Here is a 22,476-nt window from a genome sequence, read left to right on the forward strand (position 1 = left end):
GCGGGGCAGACTTTTCCACTGGGCCAAACTTTTATTTTGTCAGGGCAATTTTTTTTTATAAATTTCTATGATGTTATTGATCTACAAGAGGATAAAGATGATAATTGAAGATGTTCTAAGTTATATTTTGGATTATATTTTATGGTTGAATGATTATAAACTTGAAGATGTTTAATTATATATTTTGGACAATATTTGTTTTGTTTTGGACAATATTGATTTTATTATTTTGTTTCAAAAAATTTGGTTTATAATTATGTTTATTACATATTTATAATTATAAAGACTTTAATGTGTGTGAATTTAAAAATTATAATTTTTTAATATTTTTAGAAATTAAAAATTTATTGAAATTGTTGTGAAATTATATATATTATTTAATATTTAATGGTTTATAAAAAAGGGGAGAATCCGCCAACCCGTCAGCCTACCATTAGGGGAGCGGGAGAGAAATTCAAGATCGTCTTACTAGGTGAGGTGGGGTGGGGTGGGCCAACCTACCAGATGGTGGGTTTTTGGTAAGACAGGGTGGACTTTTTCGTTTGCCACCTCTAATGGAGACACAGACATAAGTATTCGCCCCATGAAACCTATTAAATATGCGCGAATATAAAATTATTAATTTATCCTAATTTATTTATACATAAATCCATTTCTTGAATTTAGTAACCCTAATTTCTGCCTTCAATTCGAATTATTCCTTTTTCTTTCAAACTCATTCTCAGCCTCGATCCTCTCTCTCTAACTCACTTTCTCTGCCTCTCAAGTCTGTCACTACGTCGTTCAGTATCGTCCTAAAAAATTATGATATGTTATTATGTTGGAATATGTTTTTATGTTTTCTCCTTTTGAAATATTATTTTTCATAACGAATATGTTATAAATTATGTTAAATTATATTGATGAATTGATTATTTTATGATTATTATATTATGTCTTTTTGTGTTAAATTTTTTTTTAAATTTCAAAGAATATTTGTAGATACCCGAGGAGATCTGCATTCCCTAAGCGGTAATTAAACAGGAACTTGCAATGACGAAGAAAGAATGTGGATTTTTTTTTTTAAATAGGAGTAAGAGATGGGAAGGGGGCTTCTCACTCTCCCCTAAGTACTCATTACCATATCTAACTAACAACGGAGATCCAATCTGAGCCGATTTAAGAGAGGACGCATGGACTTCATCTGCATTCGGCCTTTAAGGTAATGAAACTAAGTCGGATTAGGCACCTTAACAATAAATTTTAGTTGATCTTGCTTGCATTGAGGTCTTATTAGGCCCAAATATATTTTAGATTAATATTTTGAGTCATTGTTATAGAAAATACTATACTATTTAATATTATAACACTTAATATACGTAAAAGTTAGATATATTATAAGACATTTTTAATTCAAATTAAAAAATTAATTATCTCTTTTTAGTTTTAAATATTATTTTCTAATGTAACGAAAAAGTGAAAATAACAATAATTACTCACATTATTTATATATATATATATATATCAAGGATTATTATATATGATATATATATTTTTTTTCTGTAATAATTATTTATATAATTTATTGAATAATTTTTTCATCTTAATATTTAATAAATTTAACATACAAAATAAATAATTTAAGTCATCATCTAGGACAATAAATATAATAGTACAAATACTTATTTATTTATTAGTAGTGAAAAAATATATAAATAGTATAAATTGATATCTTTTAATATAAAAACAATAATAAAGGTTATTAATTAAGTTAATTACATAATTAAAAAATTATAAATAATTTTTTAAATAATAATAAAAAATAAGATCACTATTTTTACATATTACAAAGTTTATAAAAAAATTTTGGATAATAAATCAATTCTCAATACATTATACATTAATTTTGTCAAAAAAAAATCAATACATTGGATATTAAGTTTATAATTAATTTTAACCCAATTTTTTATAATTAAAATTTAAATGATTGAAATTATTAAATGATGAATATTTTGTATCTAACTAATTAATTTTTTTATTGAAATTAAAAAAAGATGAGTTGTTAATCAAATTTAAATTTAAATTTAAATTTGAGTAAGAAAATAAAAAAATACTTTAAATTTTATCTCACTAACTAAAATTAATTTCAAGATAAGAAATTACTTTGTACATCATATATATTTTAAGATAGTATGGTCATTCGTTATTTTTTAATGATAAATATTGTCAAATAAAATTATGTAAGAAATTAGAAGAAAATGTATTTACAAGTTTAGGAAATATTAATTTATCTTTCAATAGAATAAATTATATATTGAATAACAAAAGTTGTTATTAATTTCTCTTCACACTAACTAATACTTAACGATGGTGTTTCGGTGCACCATGTTACCAAAAAATATTAATCGATCTAATAACTTTTGTAATGACATAGGTTTATAAATTTAAAAATTTAAAATTCATTTCATAAAATGGGAAGTTTTAACAAATAACAATGTTGATCATATTGTTTTGACTTCAAGAATGAATATGATACCAACAAATAAAATTGTCCCAAGTAAATTTTAACAAAGACAAAAGTCCATAAGTATTGTTATTAATGAAAAATTAATCTATTTTAAAGACAAATACAATTTTTTTTTCTACGGATTTTCTAACTCGGCAAACCGAGGACTAATTCACCACATATTGATGCTCTATTTATTACTAACTAATGAATTATTATACACACTAGACGAGATTCGAACTCTAAATACTTTTTAAACGGACAAATAAGATGACCATTTAATCAATTCAAATTGATTAAAATAAATATTAATACTAATAATTAATATATATATATATATATATATATATATATATATAATTTTCATTTAAATTTTAATAAAAAATTTTATATAATTTTATATATTATCCCGTGCAGGATACGAAAACATACACTAGTTTTTATCAACAATTTGATAATTCAACGTAATTTTTGGTGGTTTCCTCTTTTCTAAATTTCACACATGCTCGTCGAAACCTTATGCTATGTTTGTTTGAAGAGAAAATGAAAGGAAAGAAAAAGGAAGAAAGAAAAGAGGAAGAAAAATGATTATTTTTCATTGTTTGGTTGTGAAGAGAAATTAAAAAGAAAAGAAAAGGGATAGAAATAAACTGATGGGATCTATCAATTTTTTTTCTCTCAAATGTTAGAAAGAAAAGAAAGGAAATTTTTTTTTTCTCTCATCACTTCCAATATTACTTCTTCATTTTTTTAATGTATTTTATATTATAAGAATAAAATTATCTTTTTATAATATTTTTTTTCTTCTTATTTTTCTTTCCTCCAAACACATCTAAAAAAAATAAAAATCCATTCAACTTTTTTTTTTTCTTTTCTTTTCTTTCTATTTCTTTCTTTCTAACCAAACATAGACTTAGTGTAGGGGCTTACTGGGTTGCAAAGGAAGAGAGATATCATAAGTTCATAATAGGTATGGAAAAGATGAGACGCTTGATGGGCTCGGCTATGCAATGTTTGGGCTTAACTTGGGCTTAGCAAGTGCACGCTGTTATAGTTTTTGGTATCACAATTTTTGCTCTATGCTAAGTTGCTAACCGTGCTGTCGAACAAAAAAAGACGGAAATAAAGTCCAAAGTTAGTGTATGAAATATTAAATGGTGCATGCGATGTTCTTCGTATATACTTATCTAACTTATTAAAAAGAGATAAAAATTAATATTTAAATTAAAAAATATAAAAATAAATAATTTTTTAATATTTAAAATTTATCACAAAAAATAAGTTTGACAATTTTGACATTAAAATTATAGGCACCACAAAATTTGCCATGCATATTAAATATGCATAGATTGAATTGAATAAATGTGGCCTATATGAATGAGTTTAATATGTGGTAATGCTAAAGTATAACGATGTCCATGCATATGAAAAAGGCAAACAAACATGATGTGTATGAGAAGTAGCTGACTTTTAGGCTTAGGCAACTGGTTAAGGCTTAAACTTACTTCAATAATATAATATTAAATTAGGAAAAATTATTCTAAAGGACCGTTAAGAAGATTTAATTATTAAAAAAGACCTTTAATACCAAAATTAGTAAGAAGGACCAAATCTTTTTATAATATTTAAGAAGAAGAATCAAATCTTTTTATAAGGAGATAAATATATCCTTAATTATTTTTTATAATCTTTAATATATGCTGTTTGATTCTCAACATTATATAGATATGTATGAATATTCACTTGAGATTAATTAGTTAATTAATTTAAAAAAAATTACTGTAAAAGATCGTTAGAAAGATTTAATTATTAAAATATTAATTCTTAACTATTTATTTATTTATTTTTTATAATATTTATATTAACAATTTTTATTTTTTCTAAAATTTTAGTAACTTTTATGATCTTTTGTCTTTTTTTCTCGTTAGATAAAGATCACAAAAACAAAAAAAATAAATAAAAATAAATAAATAATTAATAAAAAATAATCAAATAATAAATGTCTACCATTCAATTATTAGCAAGAGTATGAATGAATATTCAAATATCTTAATATTTTTTTATTAATTTTGTCCAAAATTATTTCATGTATACGCTATTGTTGTGCACAGTGCACCTATATATAAACATGTTTAATATGTATAAGATTCACCTGAAACAAAAATTGGAGCACTACTGTCTCTAAGATTACATTGTCTAAATGACTCTTAGATGGCTTGTTCACTCAGCTTGCCATGTTTTGGGGTACTACCCTATTGACAAAACTATTGAAGAAGGATTGACCCAACAAGAGTATCCTACTATTTGTTTAGAGTTTCAAATGCATCTTCACTATCCACGCTACACCAAAGGAGACTATGAAATCATGGAGGAGTGGAAGGTGGATTTGCCTCTTCAGCAGTATGGGCTAAGTTTCAAGGGCACCCTTCATGACAAGAGGGTTTTTTATAAAAAGATTTATCTCCTTATTATAAAAGATTTGGTTCACTTTCTTAAATATTATAAAAAGATTTGGTCTTTCTTACTAATTTTGGTATTAGAGATCCTTTTTAATAATTAAATCTTCCTAACGGTCCTTTAGAATAGTTTTCCCATTAAATTATTAATATTGTGAGCACTAAGCACATCATACATGCGTTTCACTAAGTGAAATTTGAATTCAAAGGCGCATAGCAAAAGCTAGTGCACTTTAGATAAAGTAAGAAGTGCAGTTAATATACTATCAAAAGTTATCAAGTAAATTAAATTTATTTATTACTGTTATTATTTTTTTTTTGTCTTGGGCTGAACAAACAAATCGGTACTAACATAAAAAACTAATTCCCTTATTTAACATCTATGAAACACGGATTTGCTCATGGTGCCAGCGTATCCGTGTCGGACGCGAATCCGATACCGACATGCGGTGGATACGTCAAACAAGCGTATCGACGGCGTGTTGCAGTGCAGAATTTTGATAAAGCGGTCACGAATCCGAACAAATCCGACCCGATTTAGATGTTCATGAGACGAATCTTTTTGTTGGCTGCAAATCTGCAATTGATTTTGTGATTTTATGGCCCGATTAACCGATTTTCTGTTTTTAATTTTAAAATATTTTAAAATCAAAACAAATCAAAATTTAAAAATAAAATAATTAAAAAATCAAAACCTAAATCTACTTATCATTTGTCTTTGGTGGCTTATTTACTCACTAGCTTAGCCGTTCTTGGTTCTTTGCGTTATATTGAAGAAGAAGAATAAAGATACATAGGATGATGGACTTGAAGCTATGGTGTTTGCAGATGATGGACTTGGAGGAGAAGAAATTGATACATTTTCTGTTAGCGAGATGACAAGAGTAGATTAAATTTTTTTATTTTTTTTAATAATTACATAATTTTCAGACTTTTTTATGCAACTATATTTACTCTTATATTTACAATATGATATTTTATTAATTTAATATATTATTTAAATTTTAATTCACAAAGTTATCACATAATTAGATAAGAGACTACCAAATCTATATTCTTAATAACAATTTATATTTTTCACAGTATCTCACATCCCAATAGACTATCAAAATTTTGTTTAAAGATTTTTGATTAGCCAATAAATTGTTGCATACATAAGACGTGACTTAAACCCCAAACACTTACTTAAATAAACGTGTAAATTAATTACTCAACTAACTAAGTTTGTTTTTCGCAAAGAAATAAGTCTTGTTATAAAATTAGTTAATAAAAAATATGCTTCTTTCATTTTAAAACACAAGTTTGTCTTAATGGGAAAGATTTATATTTTGAAATATGGGGAGAAAGAAGAATAAAATAAATGAGAAGATAATTTTTCATAATATATAGAAGACATTTTGTGGCTAATCTAATTTAGTTGACTGAATGAGCGTTTTGTCCATGAATTCACGTTAATAGTTGTATGTTTGTTTCCTGTGTTTCTTCCAAAGACTAAGGAATAAATTATATAAGACGGTAATATTATTATTATAATACAAGCTGAAACCTAACTCAATGTATAATACAAAAATGTTATATGTGAAAATTAATGGGCATAGGACAAAAGAGATCCATGCATGCAATGAATGGAAACTACATATAAAAATACATAGCGTTATGGATGGGTTAGAAAAAGATTTCATTTTAGTCTTTGAATGAGTCAAAGGAGAAAAAGAGTTGGAGTGAGAGTATCTATTCAATGCAATTTGTTTTGAAAAAAAAAAAAACATATAATTGCTGAGAATAAGACACCATTCCTCTTTGAAAAAACATTTTTGACAGAGAAATAAAATAGACATAATCACAACATAAGAATTTAACGTGGAAACTCCAATTACCGGAGAAAAAACCACGGCCGTTGTCAAACGACAACCAGAGAATATCACTATGTGAAAATTGTTACAACACATAGACTTTTTTCTCTCTAACACCGGCATCCCAGTACACCCACACTCTCTCAAAGCAAATATCTAACTACACCTCACAACACTCTCTAATCAAAGAGTATAGAAGAAAAGAAAAATCAGATACAAGCTTAAAGTGTTTCCGACTGGTGCAAAAACAAATGGAGAACTTAGCCTCATATTTATAGCCCAGGCCACCCACTCCATTTGCTATCCTAAGCAATGTGGGACTAATTCAACCAAATTCTAACAATCTCCACCTTGATTGAAATAGTCACACATCTTCAGCTTCCATTGTCAACACCGATAATTCTTTGCTGACATTGTCTATACCGACAATCATAGTTCAGAGAACTATCATACTCCACCATGAAAGTATACTCACTTGGAATTAGATCACTCCAAGCATTTCGCCTTGGTATAGATCGAAACCTTGCTGAAAATTCATGGTGTAACTTCCAAATTGGCTTTTCCTGGAAGTTCTTCAGCCATCGACCTAACTCCGCCACACACCTTGCATCTCAACGCCAACCAATGCCCGTGTGCAATTGTGGACCCGATTGCCACAACTTATCCTTATCCATGGCAGTGTGGTAATACCATGAGGATACTTCTTGTCTTCTAGAGAACATCATCTTCTCTCACAGAGAGAGCAACCAGAGATCTTCTCCTTCAACGCCTTGTGCAAACCTGATTGTATCAACACATCCTTGACTTGTATTTGCCACAAGCCAAAATTGATTCTTCCATCAAATTTCTCTATTTCAAGCTTCACAGCACTTGAATATCCTGACATTGTTGCAACCGTATACTGGAATAGTATAACTCAACTGTAGACCGTGCACTAGGAAGGGTCCCCAGGAAAGAGAGGTGGGTCACAATGGACACACTTAAATACCAAGTCTTTCCTTAGCCAGAACCTATCCAAACTGCACTCTCACAGTGTCACACTGCCTTCCAGCAACAACAACAGCAACCAAAGATCAACCTCAAGCTACAACCTCAAGCCACAGGACAAAATTCTTTTCTGATGTGGAAGGTCAGACTAGTCTGCAACCACAGAGCATACTAAGAATAAATCCCACCGAACCGAAGCTCTGATACCACTTGTTGGGAATAAGACACCATTCCCCCTTGAGAAAACACCTTTGACAGAGAAATAAAATAGACACAATCACAACACAAGAATTTAACGTGGAAACTCTAATTACCGGAGAAAAAACCACGGCGGTTGTCAAACGACAACCAGAGAATATCACTATGTGAAAATTGTTACAACGCATAGACTTCTTTCTCTCTAACACAGGCACCCCAGTACACCCACACTCTCTCAAAGCAAATATCTAACTACACCTCACAACACTCTCTAATCAAAGAGTATAGAGGAAAAGAAAAATCAGGTACAAGCTTAAAGTGTTTTCAACTGGTGCAAAAACAAATGGAGAACTTAGCCTCATATTTATAGTCTAGGTCACCCACTCCATTTGCTATCCTAAGCAATGTGGGACTAATTCAACCAAATTCTAACAATAATGAATATGTACGACAAAAATTAAGCTTAAGAACTTTTTGGCTAATTATGTTTGGTTACCAAATATTTCCGTTTTACTAAATACACTTTTCTATCACAACTTTTGAATGACAGAAGAATCATGAGCACTACTACTCTACTAGTTAGATTGTAATTCCCCCTGAATTTTCGTCATTGTCAAGAAATTTCTAAGTTTTGGTATTTTGCACCTTTTTTCAATCAGTGATCAGCAGATTTCTCAAAAGTGGATTTAGACCTCATTGTATACTCTGCAACAAGTTGAGCAAAAGATGATGATCTATCCTCTAGCAATTTTGAAGGTGAATCATATTCCTCAATTAATCCTGCATCAAATTAATTTACAATGAAAAAATCAGAAAATGTGGTAATCAATAAGATACAATAGAGTTTAATTATGAATAATTGGTATTTGTTAGTTCTTACCTTGATGAAGAAGCAAAACCATATCACTGTCAAGAACAGAAGTGATTCTATGTGCAATGGTTATGACTGTTGAGTCGGCGAAATGTAATCTAAGAGTTTGTTGTATCAAATTGTCTGTAGCAGTATCAACTGATGCAGTCGCTTGATCAAGCATCAATACTTTGCTCTTCTTATGCCTTAGAAAATGATTTATTTATTTATTTTCTATTTTTTAAAACAGATGTGAGTTATGACATGCTGCCACAAAGTGCTTAAATAGATCAAACCTTGGATTAGTGCACAAGAAACTGAGATGATAGGAATCAAGAACATCATAATTGCACGTGTGATGTATTTAACATTGGGCTTTTATGTCCAGTGTCCAATTTTATTAATTATAGTTATCGAGAAAGTAATAGTGATTAGTTGTACAATCTGAAATTCCATTTTTTAGATTCATGAAAATGAAAAATCTAGATGGATCAACATTAAATAAGAGTTCCAATCTATTTTTGTTTTATTTAAAAGTCAAGCACCCTCTTCTAAATCAATAAGAAGGCAGAACCTAGCTTTATTGCAAAAACTGCTTCTTACTTTGCTTTTTTCTTCAACTTCTCATCACTATAATATATCTGTTTTTATAACAATAATCTTCTCTGTTTTGAGTCTTTATGGCCAAGTTTAAATTCAACAGAGAAATAGATTTCTTAAGATATTGACAAATGTGTGCTTGGTTAGAAGTTGGAACACTAACCAGTAGAATGAAGCAAAATCAATGAGTGTTGTTAGATATGCATGAAAAAAAGAAAAATATCATAATTTACTTGCAGCATCATATATATGTAACAATAGACTTAAAAATATAAAAAGACAGAAACAGAAACAACCAAATTAAAGCCTCAAACGAAATATAAAAGGACACAGCAGCATAGCATACAAACTTAATTATTGCACATTTATGTTACAACAAAAACCTGAAACAGATTTCTCATGCAGAAGTTGTGGCCACTAAGTTGTTCTTGCACGCCGGTTTCCACGGCTCCTCCTTTTAATTCTTTTGCCTCCAAAGATGATCACAAGCCATTGAGGTTTTCCAATTGAGAAAAACACAGCATCCCAAGCCAATTCCAAATACCATTCCACATGCATATCCTATTGCCACTGGTTTCCAACCAAATCCAAACTTGTCTTCAGCCTCAGAAGATGGATATTGCTGTTGAGGGACATTGTTGTTGCATTGAATTGACAATGGAAATCCACATAGCCCCATGTTTTCCTCATAGGAATCATTTGAAAATGTATCAAACTGTTTCCCTCGAGGTATTGATCCCTCAAGATGGTTACTGGAAAGATTCAAGACTTCAAGAGAGATCAGATTGGTCAATTCATCAGGAATTTTCCCTGTAAGCATATTTGAGGAGAGGTCCAATGATTCGAGGTTTGACAAATTTCCCAGAGAGTGAGGAATAGGACCATTGAGATTGTTATGAGAAAGATTGAGGCCTATGAGTCGATGAAGCTCCCCAAAATCATCTGGAATCTCTCCTTCAAATCTGTTACTTGATAAATCAATACTTACAAGAAATTCTGGAATTTTCTCAAAATTGGTTCTAAGCCCTTTCATTGTTGCAGTCATAGACTCATGGTATTCTATCTCAATTTCCTTTGTTATAAAGACATAACTACTTTTGATGTAATAAAAACTTGTTTGCACTCCAACAACACTCTTCATAGCTTGAAAACTTTTTATGTAGACTTTTGGTAATTGACCACTAAAATGATTGGATGAGATATCAAAAATAAGTAAATGGGGAAACATATCTTTAGTTTTCAAGCTGACAATCGGCCCATACAATTTATTGGATTGTAAAACTAATATTTCCAAATACGGTAAACTTTGAAGCCAGTTTGGAAATGTATCCTCAATTTGATTGTTGCCAAGATTCAAATCTATCAAATCTTTGCAGTTGGATAGAGATCTAGGCAAATGTCCTTCCAATTGGTTCCCATTGAGATTTAATGAAATGAGATCCCTTGAAAATGTACTTGGTAAAGTACCATGAAATTTATTCATCGGTAAATCCAAATCCTGAAGATCTGGTGAATTGGCAAGGCATTGTGGAATGGTATCTTTAAACTTATTGTGTGACAGGTTGACAATCTGGAGAGAAGTTGCATTGCAGATAAAGGAAATATTGTCATCGGTTAGCAGATTGAAACTAAGATCAAGGTATTTAAGTTGATACCATGGGAATTGGCCTATTGATGACAATTGGTTTTGTGATAGTTTCAAACGCTCTAATGAATGTATATCATGTATCCATTTGGGCACATTTCCTTCAAGTTTGTTTTCTGACAAAACGAGAGTTTGCAACTTTGGAAATTTCCACAAGATTTTGGAAATATTAGTTAAATCAACCTGTAGCAACTGCAATGATAACAAGTTGGTGAACTGGTAACTTACATTGGTTTCAGAAGCTAATAACAATGAATTAAAACCTGAAAGAGAAAGAGCTTTAAGGTTTTGAAGCTTGGAGAAAAGTGAAAAGTAGAGGGAACCACTCCACTTGCTTGACAAACATAACTCTGTGAGGTTGACAAGGTTAAACATTGATTTTGGAACATTTCCTTGTAGCTTATTCCTGCATAAATCTAGATACTGTAAAGAATGGGATGAGATTGCACTTATATGCCCTGTAAACAGATTATCTGATAGATCTAAGAATGTTAAAAATGGTAAGGAGAAACACCAAGATGGAATTGTTTCATTCAACATGTTATCACTTAAAAGCAATCTAATCAAACTTGAAAAACCTATTATTTTGTTAGGTAGAGGCCCCTGAAACTTATTATCAGAAAATCCAAGTGGGAAATTTGAGTTAAGTTAGCTAGTGAAGATAACAACAACTTCCCTCCTAGATTGTTACTTCCAAGATTGAGTGTTTTTAATCTGGTTAATTGACCAAGTACGTTTGGAAATTGACCACTAAATCTATTGTCTGAAAGGTCCAAGTGAGTCAGATGTTGAAGATTTGAGAGCATTTAATTCACTTGCAGACAAGTACAAAGAAGTTAAATGTGTGAGGTTAGAAAAGGAAGAAGGGATTTGTGATCCTGGGAATTGACACAATGAAAGATCCAAGACACTCAGAAGAGATGTGCTACAATTCAACTTTGGAAGATAAATTTGAATGTCTTCATTGCCACCTAGATAGAGCTTTTGAAGATTGGGTAAACAGAGTATGTGACTTGTCACATGTCCCCTTATTCCAGTATTGGCAAGGCTAAGAGCAGTAACCAAAGAGGAAGACATGTTAGCAATCAAAGACAAAGGACTTGCTGTTGCACTAATGGAAGACATGTCTGTATCATCCAATACAATCTCTCTTAAAGCAGTTGCATTTTGCAAGATTCTCTTCCAAGTGGTTTCTTTCGACATCAAACCAAAGTTCCCAGAGAGATCAAGTGATTGTAAGCAAGACTAAGTGTATGGAGATGAGTAAGGTGAAAAAGAGTGCTGTTAGGATGGATATTACCTACAAGCCCACTGCAACTGAGATCAAGGCCAATCACGTGACCAGACACAGAGTGGCACGTGACACCCATCCATGAACAACAATCTGTTCCATTATCCCATGTCCTCATCTTTGGATAAAGATTGGGGCACACATACTCATAATATGTATTCTCATAAAAGGTAGTGTTTGTAATGAGTTGGGTCTTGAACTGAAGTAAAGCAGAACTTTCATAGGAATGACATGAATCTGAAGACAAACATGCAAAGTGAAATAACAAAAACATATGAACACACACCACCACTCTAAGAACCACCAACATGATTAGTTATTAATTATTGCTTGATGGTTTTGCTAAGAATCAATGAATCATGATCCATGTATTTATGCCCAAATTGGAATTACAACCATATGCCTAATTTCTATATTAAAAGCTACACCTACCAAAAAATATTCATACTATATCCCAATCTATCAATACCAAAGACCAAATCATATTCTAAGTTTTCTTCTAACGTCATACTCAGATGTATATATGTGCTTGTCAAATTAGAGTACTATTAATTAAACCTACAGTACAATTAAATGTTGTTCTATCATGGCCGGCCTTGGATAAAGCCATAATGGTATTTTATATTTACTCCAATCATCAAATTTTAGAAACCATTATTGCTTAAACCATTGATTAGCTTCATATAATAATTGAAATAGTAGACCTAAAGTTAAACTTTTATCCGGAAGGAACTTGGTCAAGTTTATTTCAAGGAGATGTGTGTTGCATGGTATTTAACATTTATATGTACAATATTTTACTTCTTTAGCAGATTTTTGACGTGGTTATGTATATGGCTATTTCTATCAGTCATTATATTAACTCAATATAATAGACAAACATTTCTTTATATATACATCATAGCTTCGTCATAATCAACAATATATGCCAAAGACTATTTCAAAATGAACATTTTTTCCCCAGCCCTTCAACAACGCAATCCCAAGTCTTCCCCATTCCCCAAGCAATCCATGATATAAGATTTCATGTTAACAATATAATAATGCAAGTTCTTTTCATAAGTTTGAATGAGCATTTCTGTTATACTTTAATCATGAAATGAAAATATGAACTTATCTTGATGCATTTTTACCATCAATTTCTGTTATACTTTAATCATGAATTTAACTTATGGAACGGTTAATAAGTCGATCTCAAACTCGTTTATAAATTGGCTTGACTTACTGCTAAACCTAGTTTTGTTATAAAATTAGTTAATGAAAATGTGTGTTTATTTTTCATTTAAAAATAATTCTCTGTGGGAAAAATTTTTATTTTCCATTTAAAAATAATTCTCTGTGGGAAAAATTTTTATTTTCCATAATATATACAAGACATTTTGTGGATAACCTCAGTTAGGTTGACTGACCAAGCGTTTTGTCCATGAATTCACGTTAATAGTTATATGTTTGTTTGCTGTGCTTCTTCCAAGGCCAAAAGAACAAATTAAGACGGGGTTATTATAATGGGTAATCAATAATTTTTTTAAACAATATGAACAATCACTAATCAAATTAAAATACACTACACTTTCAAATTACCCATCTAAATCTTAATATTAGAATAACCATCCGCACACCTAATTATATAAGCTGAAATCTAAGTCAATATATAATACAAAAATGTTATGTGGAAATTAATATAAAAGACGTCCAAGACAAAAGAAGCACCATCGAGAGGTCCATGCATGCAATGAATGGAATTGGAAACTACATATGAAAATAGCGTCATGGATGGGTTAGAATTTACGAGATAATCTATTTTTAATATATAAAAATAGATACATAAGTTTATCCACATTACTTTTAATTTTAAGACATTTTTCTTCTCCTATTAATGCTATGTCAGCAGTATTGTTTACTTGACAAAATTTTAGTGTCACGGCCTAAAAAGAGTCATGATCGGCGCTCAAGAAAATAATCCTATAGCAAGCCTAACATAGTCAAATATAAGTTGAATAAGTAAGTTACAAATATTTTACAAGTTCTAAAAGAAATAGTTATATATTTTTAACAAAAAATTAAAATAAGAGTAAAGGACAAATAGGTTCCTGACTTTTTTTTTCGCGGACATTTTCGTCCTTAAGGATTGGAAAATATATTCATGTCTCTGACCCTTCCAAAACGCGGACAAATTGACCCTTCCATTGAAGTGACTCCGTTAGACTTAACGGAAAATGTTGACGTGGCTCCCGTGGCACTGACCTGGCCATTACGGAAGCACACGTGGCATGTAGCTTTTCAAAACAGGACATATTAGTCCTCTCACACCAAAACGTGTAATTTTTTAAAACAGGACATATTAGTCCTCCCACCCCCAAAATGATGTCGTTTCTCCCAAGTCCCCAATCTTTCACATTATGAGCCCTAATCCTTCCACATATCAGCCACCTCCAACCCCAACCACCTCCTGCCCTTGACTCCCTCTTCCACCACCACCTACGCTGCCCCTCATCTCCTTGCCTCATCCTCATCCCTCTCCACTCCATCGCTTATCCTAACACACTCTACTCCCTTCCCCATGCCCACCCTCCACAACCACCGTGTCCCATGATGTTGACGCGTACTACGTAGGATGTTGATTCCGATGTAATAGATTTTGAAATCCATCACATGGTTAAGAGCTTGGATCCGTTGGAAGCATTTTGCTTTCATTTTATCTTGGTTTCGGACCAAGTTTGGAACCATTCGTCACTAATAGGATTTGGGTTTGTAGCATTGAAGTTAAATCTGGCCCAATTAGATAACATTTGTTTTCCTGATGAATTTTGTTTCGGATCAAGCATGAGAAAATTAACCATGGGCTTGGTTGTAACAACATTGAGCTTGGCCATCAATAAAAATTCAGCCATTTATTATAAACCATGCATCAAGGCTGATTGTTGGGCTTAAACCAAAAATTCATTTTTCGGCCCAACATAAAATCTGCACAACAAAATTATTAATTAAGCAAATATGAGTTAAGATCAAATTAATAATTTTGTATTTAAATATTTTAATAATGTTTGTTCATCATCAAAATTAAATAAGAGTTTCCAAACTCATCAGGACCAACCCAAGAGAATGTAAGAATGCTGAAAATTCCAGCATTTGAATAAGGGGTAACAGTTTCAGCCCCTTTCTTATTATCACTAACATGGGCATCACCATTCAATAGAGTCTCCTCAAGAGTGCTAAATTCACACTCATTCCTCACAAAACACACAAAGTAACAGAAGAATAAACCCACACAAGCTGAAACTACATCAGAAACTAAGTACTGAGCAGGTAAAGCCACATGTTTTTCATACACAAGAACAATGTCTACTACAAAACAATAACAAAAAACAAACAGGTAGAAGACACACCAAGTTCTAAAGAGTAATGGAAATCTTCTATCACCTGAACTGAAGAAGAAGAAGAAAGCTTTTTGTAAGCAAACACCAACAACACCCCAAGCAAGAGCTTTGAGTGCCAAATCCAAAAGAGTCACGAGCTCTTCTTCTGACCAACCACTTCTATACCAATAGAAGTAATTAAAGAGACATAGGATAAGGTTAAATGCCGAAGCAAAAACAGAACAAAACAGAGCCTTTTTATTATAATTAGTCTTATTAGACTCATATCCAGAACTTGTATAATGCTAAATAGTTAACATTTTCAATGTCTTTTGTGTATGACAGGAATGTTTACTAGGCCTTTTAAGATCAAAGACAGTAATTTATGTTACTCATGAAGTTGAGTTCTTAGCTGCTGCTGACCTTATATTGGTGAGTATTTATCATAGTTAATTGCCATCAATTAAAAAAAAAATTAATAAGATGATGTTATTATGCCTTGTTGGTATAGGTGATGAAAGATGGGAAGATTACTCATTGTGGAAAGTATGCTGATCTTCTTAACAATGGAACTGATTTTATGGAACTTGTTGGTGCACATAAAAAAGCTTTGTCTACACTTGATTCAATAGATGAAGGAATAGTATCCAATGAAATAAGTACCTTGGAACAAGATTTAGATGTTCCTGTTTCTCGGGGTGGAGAGAAAGAAGAGGAAAAGAAAGATGAGCAAAATGGTAAAATTGATAACAAAGGTGATGAGGCAAAAGGCCAACTTGTTCAAGAAGAAGAAAGAGAGAGAGGTAGAGTTGGATTTTCAGTGTATTGGCAATTTATCACTATGGCATATGGAGGTGCTCTTGTTCCTTTCATGCTATTGGCTCATATTCTCTTCCAAGTTCTCCAAATTGGTAGCAACTATTGGATGGCTTGGGCAACACCAATCTCAGAAGATGTGGAGCCACCTGTTTTGGAAACAACTCTTATAGCTGTCTATGTTGCTTTGGCCATTGGAAGTTCTTTCTGCATTCTTGCAAGGACAACACTTCTTGCCACTGCTGTATATAAGACAGCTACCATAATCTGCAATAAGATGCACTTCTGCATCTTTCGCGCACCAATGTCATTCTTTGATTCCACTCCAAGTGGCCGAATTCTAAATAGAGTATGTCGTCTTCATCTATTTTGTTGTTTGCAGAAACTATGCAATACAATGCCTTTGAGGCTTTGACACTTCTTGTTTCTTGCTGTTCTGTTCTAATGCAGGTTTCTACTGATCAAAGTGCAGTAGACACAAACATTCCTTATCTAGCTGCTTCATTTGCCTTTCTCTTGATCCAACTTTTGGGAGTTATAGCAGTGATGTCTCAATCTGCATGGCAAGTTTTTATTGTTTTTATACCTGTGATAGCAATCAGCATTTGGTATCAGGTATTAGTTGAACTAATTTCCAAAAACTAGACTATATTTCATGATATCATAGGATCATATTTAACTAGAACATTACAACCTTATAATGTTGCAGCAATATTACTTACCACCAGCTCGAGAGCTATCGCGCTTAGTTAGAGTATGCAAAGCACCAATCCTTCAGAACTTTTCTGAAACAATTTCTGGTACATCAACCATCAGAAGCTTTGATCAGCAGTCTAGATTTCAGGAAAAGAATATGAAACTAATAATATAAAAGAAGTATGAGCCAAATATGTTATGATTCAAAAAAGAAGAATAATATAAAAGATTCAATTCTTGGTACATAATGTGTCTCTTTATTGTTATTATCATTAAGGTCTAATTAATACCTGATACCAAATGCTGATTGCAATCACAGGTATAAAGACAATAAAAACTTGCCATGCAGCTTGAGACATCACTGCTATAATTCCCACAAGTTGTATCAGTGGAAAAACAAATGAAGCAAACTGATAAGGAACCTCAGTGTCCACTGAACTTTGATCAGTAGAAGCCTACATGAGAACAGAACAGACCAGACCAGTCAGAAACAGAAAATGTCAAACGCGTTCTATTGCATAGCTGTCGAAATTGAAGCTAACTATATCACAAAATAGGAAAAACTGAATGGATTTGTAGATGAGCATGACATACTCTATTAAGAATTCGGCTGCTTGGAGTGGAATCAAAGAATGCCATTGGAGCGCGAAAAATGCAGAAGTGCATCTTATTGAAGATTATGGTAGCTGTGACATCTTGTGAGATTGGTGTTGCCCAACCCACTTCACAGAAACTAAACACGCTAATTACTTAACAAAACAGCTGATATCCAAATCAGAAGCAAATCAATAACAATAACATTATAAAGTATTTAAATAAACCAATAAATCTTTTAATTTTTAAAAGGCACATAAAAGTAAAAATAGTAGCGCAAAAATGTCTTACACATCTGATGGTTTGATTATCGTCCCTAGTTAACTATATTTTTTTAAAACAAAACAAAAAGGAAAAAGAAAAAACGAAGACTTACAGTGGTATTTTTTTTTTATAAGAAAGAAAAAAAAAAGATATTAGTTACATTTAAAATGAAATAAATGGCAAGAGTTAACCAAAACATAAAAAAACGCGAACAGACTAATGCATGAGGGGGGGAAAAGAAGAAAAGAAATGATATAAGAAGGTGAGTTCTCTGGTGCCTGGATACCGGTGACTAACGGTGGCCATGTTTTGACCCACCAATAACATCATAACATCTGGCCCAAAGAATTCTCTAGGAATGAGCGAAACGACGTCGCTGAGGAATATGCAATTAAAGATAAATACAGTAACTTTAGTAAGTTTGCTGGGAAGGTATTTATGTAATTTTACATCCGAAAAATAATTTTTGTTTCTTTTTTAAATAAAAGTCTTGATGTTCTATTGGATAAGAAGCATCATCATGGTGGAGCACCGTACCAGCAGAAAATGAATGCGTATGCTCTTTTACTGAAACTCGAAGCACCGTATGTTGGGACTTGGAGCCACTGGAAGAAGTGGCAGTTAGAAGTGTCTGAAAGAACAGCGGCAGCTCATCAGCGTCTTCGGCGGATTGATGAGGAAGAAGGGGCGTGTTCTCATCAGGTCCAGATTTTCATTTAGGCATGTCTTCATGAAGGCCATGACAAAAAAAAAAAGCAGTGAGGGTATTTGTGGAAAACGGTGCATTTGTAAATGCAGCGGATGTTCAAAATGAACTCAGTTGCAAGTTTCATTAGCTTATTAGAGACGAGAAACAAGTTGAGAAAACCGTGACTTTCGCGGTGGAGAAATATGGAAGGCTTTTCAGCCTACCTTTGATGATTTTTGAATGTTGTGGAACCTTCTGAACCAATCTTTCTATTTTTTGTATTTTTCAATTTATTACATTTTTCTGGGATGATTTATTATTTGTTTATTACTCTTAATTAATATTCAAAAATTTTACCTTTTTTCACTTTTTTTTATTAGCTAATTTATCATGGTCAACCATGTCAAAGCCTGCCTTCCATTTGTGCTAAATATGCCACATGCCAACATTGCATTGGTTGATTTAATTTAGTCACCATAGTCACCATAAGAGAAAAGCCACCATAGAAATCACCTTAAGAAGAAACCGCCAATTTTAAAGTGTGAGAAAGAGTTGCACTAACGCCAATTTTATCGATGTGTTGTTAGTGATATGCCAGCTAAGCAGAATTCGTTAGAGTATAAAACCCAGAGTAACAAACTCAACATGCTTTTCTTCACTTCTTCGAATTTCAAACGTCATTTTTTCTTCTCCTTCCATCTCTCTTCATAGCTTTTGGTACGATCGGCTTTAATCACTGCACCATCCGAATCCGAATTGCAATCGGTAACTTTCTGAAAACTTTTCTCAGTTGTGAAATGTTGATCTGTGCCTCCAATTTAATCTGTTTCTTTTCAACTCTTTCAAATTGAAGAACATATGGAAGAAGAAACAATGTATCCCTGCACTAACTGTGAAGAGTCTTTTGCAAGTAAAATCAAATTGGTTTCCCATTCAAAGCTGAAGCACAAAAAATGTGTTGTTGTTTGCGAACTGTGTGGAAACGGATTCAAAAATAACAAAAACCTTAAATTTCATCAGAATCAGGTACAGTTCTTTAATTTTTACCTCATTTACCTCTATAAAATTTCAATGACTCTTCTTTAATATTCTATATTAGTGTGTTTTTGTTCAAGAAGCCAGCTCAAGGCCCTTGCAAGAGCGCTTTATGTGCGTTCATTGCAAGGGTGGAGCGATTTTTAATCATCCAAACGAATTGAAGAGGCACGCTCGAAAGAAGCACGAGGACTGTAAATTTTCTTGCTGCTGTGGAAACCTATTCGAAAGCAAGAAGGAACGTGATCTCCATTTAAGAGAGGTACTCAATGATCTTTTTTCTTTCTTTTTTTTCCAAATTCTTTAGTTTCCGTCTTATTTGTTGCAGTGCGTGCATTATCAAGGGGAAAACTAAAGACACTAGACGATACATTTGAAGGTTATAACAAAATATGTGAGTATTTTTACTGATCAGAGGGCATATGTACAAACTCGCCTTTGCCTGGCGATTATTCAAAATTAGGTGTAACCCATAGTCAAATGTGTGTAACAATACTATCAAATGTGTGTAACAATACTGCTTCTGATACGTTTAATATCTAGTGGTGAGAAAAGCTATTCAATAGTTGATTTTATTGTTTTTTAATTTTTATAAATTGAGTGTGTTATTTTTAGACATAGAAGATGATTATAAATAAATCGAAAGGTTAGATTTAGAAAACCACGAATCGAACTCTCCAATTTAAGTTTTTTAAATTTTATAATTTTTTTTTCACAAAATCTACTTATAATTTTTTTCACAAATCGAAGACTCAATTTTATTTTTTCCAAAATTAAATTCTTGTTACAAATTGGACATTCGATCTTTTCATGCTAGCCAAATCTAAGCTTTAGAATTTAGATTTACAATTTAGAATTTAAAAAAAAAATCTCTATATTGATAAGAAACACACTATTAATCTATAGTTGAGTACAACTCATTCTCTATCACTAAAAAAATAGCCTGATTTTATTGTATACCTAAATTTTATAGTTTAAAAACAATTTACTTCAATTAAGAGCTTATAAATGCCAAAAGGATAAATAAAAAAAAATAAAATTAAAAAATAAATGGTTGACAGGTTTGGTTGAACAGACAAGCTAATTAGCTAACCATATTCAGTAAGATCTGATCAGATTGAGTAAAATTTAACCGGACATAATTTTTTTGGAGAAAATTTGTGTATTTACGACCAATAAATGGATTAATATAGTTTTATGGCACGAGTAGTGGTTAAGTTGTTAGTTAGAATGATTCTTCTCATCGCAAGAAAACGGTACGCGCCCTGAATTCCAATTGGCTACCGAGGGAATTGAACAAGCACACGTTGCTGCAAAACTTTTCCAACAGGTTGGTAGGTCTGCAGTAGTACCCTGCCATTCAATTTCATTTTTATCATTGCTTTATTATTTGATCCGATTCTATTTCGAAAATTCCACACTACCCCATATGCATTAAATTACAACTAGTCTAAGTCTAATTCATGTGGACAGGAGCTGGAAGCAAATAATATACCACTTGCCAATGTACGCATTTGCTATTCTCCATTTTCAAGAACAAAACACACGGCTCAAGTTGTTGCAGCTGCGCTCAATCTTCCTTTTGAAGGCCCCCAGTGCAAGGTTAGCCACTCAGGTCCAATTTATGCGGGGAAGGCTGTTTAATTTCATTGCCTGCTTCATAATGTTTTTAGCCCTCAGTTATAATCTTTCTTTTATTCTCTTTCACGTCCATCTGTTTTGATTTATCAGTTGACACTTGAAGTCCATTTTACTATGCAGGTGGTGGAAGATCTCCGTGAGCGCTATTTTGGTCCGTTTAGATATTCTGGTGCGCCAAAGCAACTCATTGATTACTTGTTTCCATCATCAATAGTATGCAGAGATTTGGGAAATGGATGAAAAGGATCCACTTGTTGGGCCAGAAGGAGGAGAAAGTGTCAAGGATGTTGCCTGTAGACTTACAAGAGCGGTGACAATTATGGAGTCAGAATATGAAGGGTAATGACTCCTATCTTAATCTTCATTAGGAAGTCTTACACTATTCATGAATTTTGTAGCGCATATAATATAAGTTCAACAACAAATCTATTGGATCCCTGAGCATATTCCCTAGTTGCTGCCAAAAGACTTAAGACACACTTTGAAATGCCAATACACTTTCTTAATTGTGATCTAATTGGACAGTTACAAATTAGTACTTTTCTTCTCGAGAATTGTATATATATGTGTTGTCCTCCTCCGTATTCTATCAGCTTTTACGTTTTCTTGCCATATCCTGCAGTTGTGCCATTTTGGTTGTGAGCCACGGGGATCCCCTGCAAATCTTGCAGACAATTCTGCTTGAATCTATACAACAACAGGAACACCCTAACAAGGACATGGCATCAATTCTAAGTGCAGTTCAAGTAGCACCAATCTTATCCCAGCACCGTAAATATGCTCTGGTAACCGGAGAGCTCAGGCGAGTCGTTTGATAGGTTTGAAGTATAGGAGGCAGACATTACACTATTTTGGCTCAGGCTCAATTTAATCCCCCTATTGTTGCTAAAAGATAAAAAACACTTATCTCCAAAGTCTAGACTAGTTGGTGATAGCCTAGTAGACCTTGTAGAAAATAATGGGTTCGATTTTATTTACTTAGTTTTTAATATATGCATTACTTTGTAAATAGTCAAATTCG

The 22,476-nt window shown here is 32.3% G+C and overlaps 2 protein-coding genes and 1 long non-coding RNA gene across 3 annotated transcripts; 2 read left to right on the forward strand and 1 right to left on the reverse strand.

The window, feature by feature from the left end:
• Positions 1-9,681: 9,681 nt before the first annotated feature.
• LOC112766113 (receptor-like protein 49) lies at positions 9,682-12,729 on the reverse strand. Its single transcript, XM_025811972.3, has one exon. It carries the CDS (start codon positions 11,612-11,614, stop codon positions 9,887-9,889), a length of 1,728 nt encoding a protein of 575 aa, XP_025667757.2. The 5' UTR covers positions 11,615-12,729; the 3' UTR covers positions 9,682-9,886.
• A 2,474-nt stretch (positions 12,730-15,203) lies between these two features.
• LOC112765577 (ABC transporter C family member 3-like) lies at positions 15,204-17,500 on the forward strand. Its single transcript, XM_072199818.1, has 5 exons — positions 15,204-15,212; positions 16,067-16,153; positions 16,233-16,886; positions 16,988-17,152; positions 17,247-17,500. Exons 1-5 carry the CDS (start codon positions 15,204-15,206, stop codon positions 17,406-17,408), a joined length of 1,077 nt encoding a protein of 358 aa, XP_072055919.1. The 3' UTR covers positions 17,409-17,500.
• Positions 17,501-21,013: 3,513 nt separating this feature from the next.
• Positions 21,014-22,464, forward strand: LOC112765581 (uncharacterized). Its single transcript, XR_011864241.1, has 4 exons — positions 21,014-21,144; positions 21,288-21,416; positions 21,576-21,794; positions 22,078-22,464. It is a non-coding gene; the product is annotated as an uncharacterized lncRNA (long non-coding RNA).
• Positions 22,465-22,476: the final 12 nt, after the last annotated feature.

The sequence above is a fragment of the Arachis hypogaea genome, chromosome 7 (assembly GCF_003086295.3).
Source record: "Arachis hypogaea cultivar Tifrunner chromosome 7, arahy.Tifrunner.gnm2.J5K5, whole genome shotgun sequence".
Taxonomy (NCBI): Eukaryota; Viridiplantae; Streptophyta; class Magnoliopsida; order Fabales; family Fabaceae; genus Arachis; species Arachis hypogaea.

Coding starts and splice junctions, on each gene's coding strand:
- LOC112766113 (XM_025811972.3), bottom strand. CDS start 11,614: ATGTTGAATGAAACAATTCCATCTTGGTGTTTCTCCTTACCATTTTTA.
- LOC112765577 (XM_072199818.1), top strand. Junction 16,154..16,232: donor CTGCTGCTGACCTTATATTG/GTGAGTATTTAT, acceptor TTGTTGGTATAG/GTGATGAAAGATGGGAAGAT. Junction 17,153..17,246: donor CAATCAGCATTTGGTATCAG/GTATTAGTTGAA, acceptor ATAATGTTGCAG/CAATATTACTTACCACCAGC.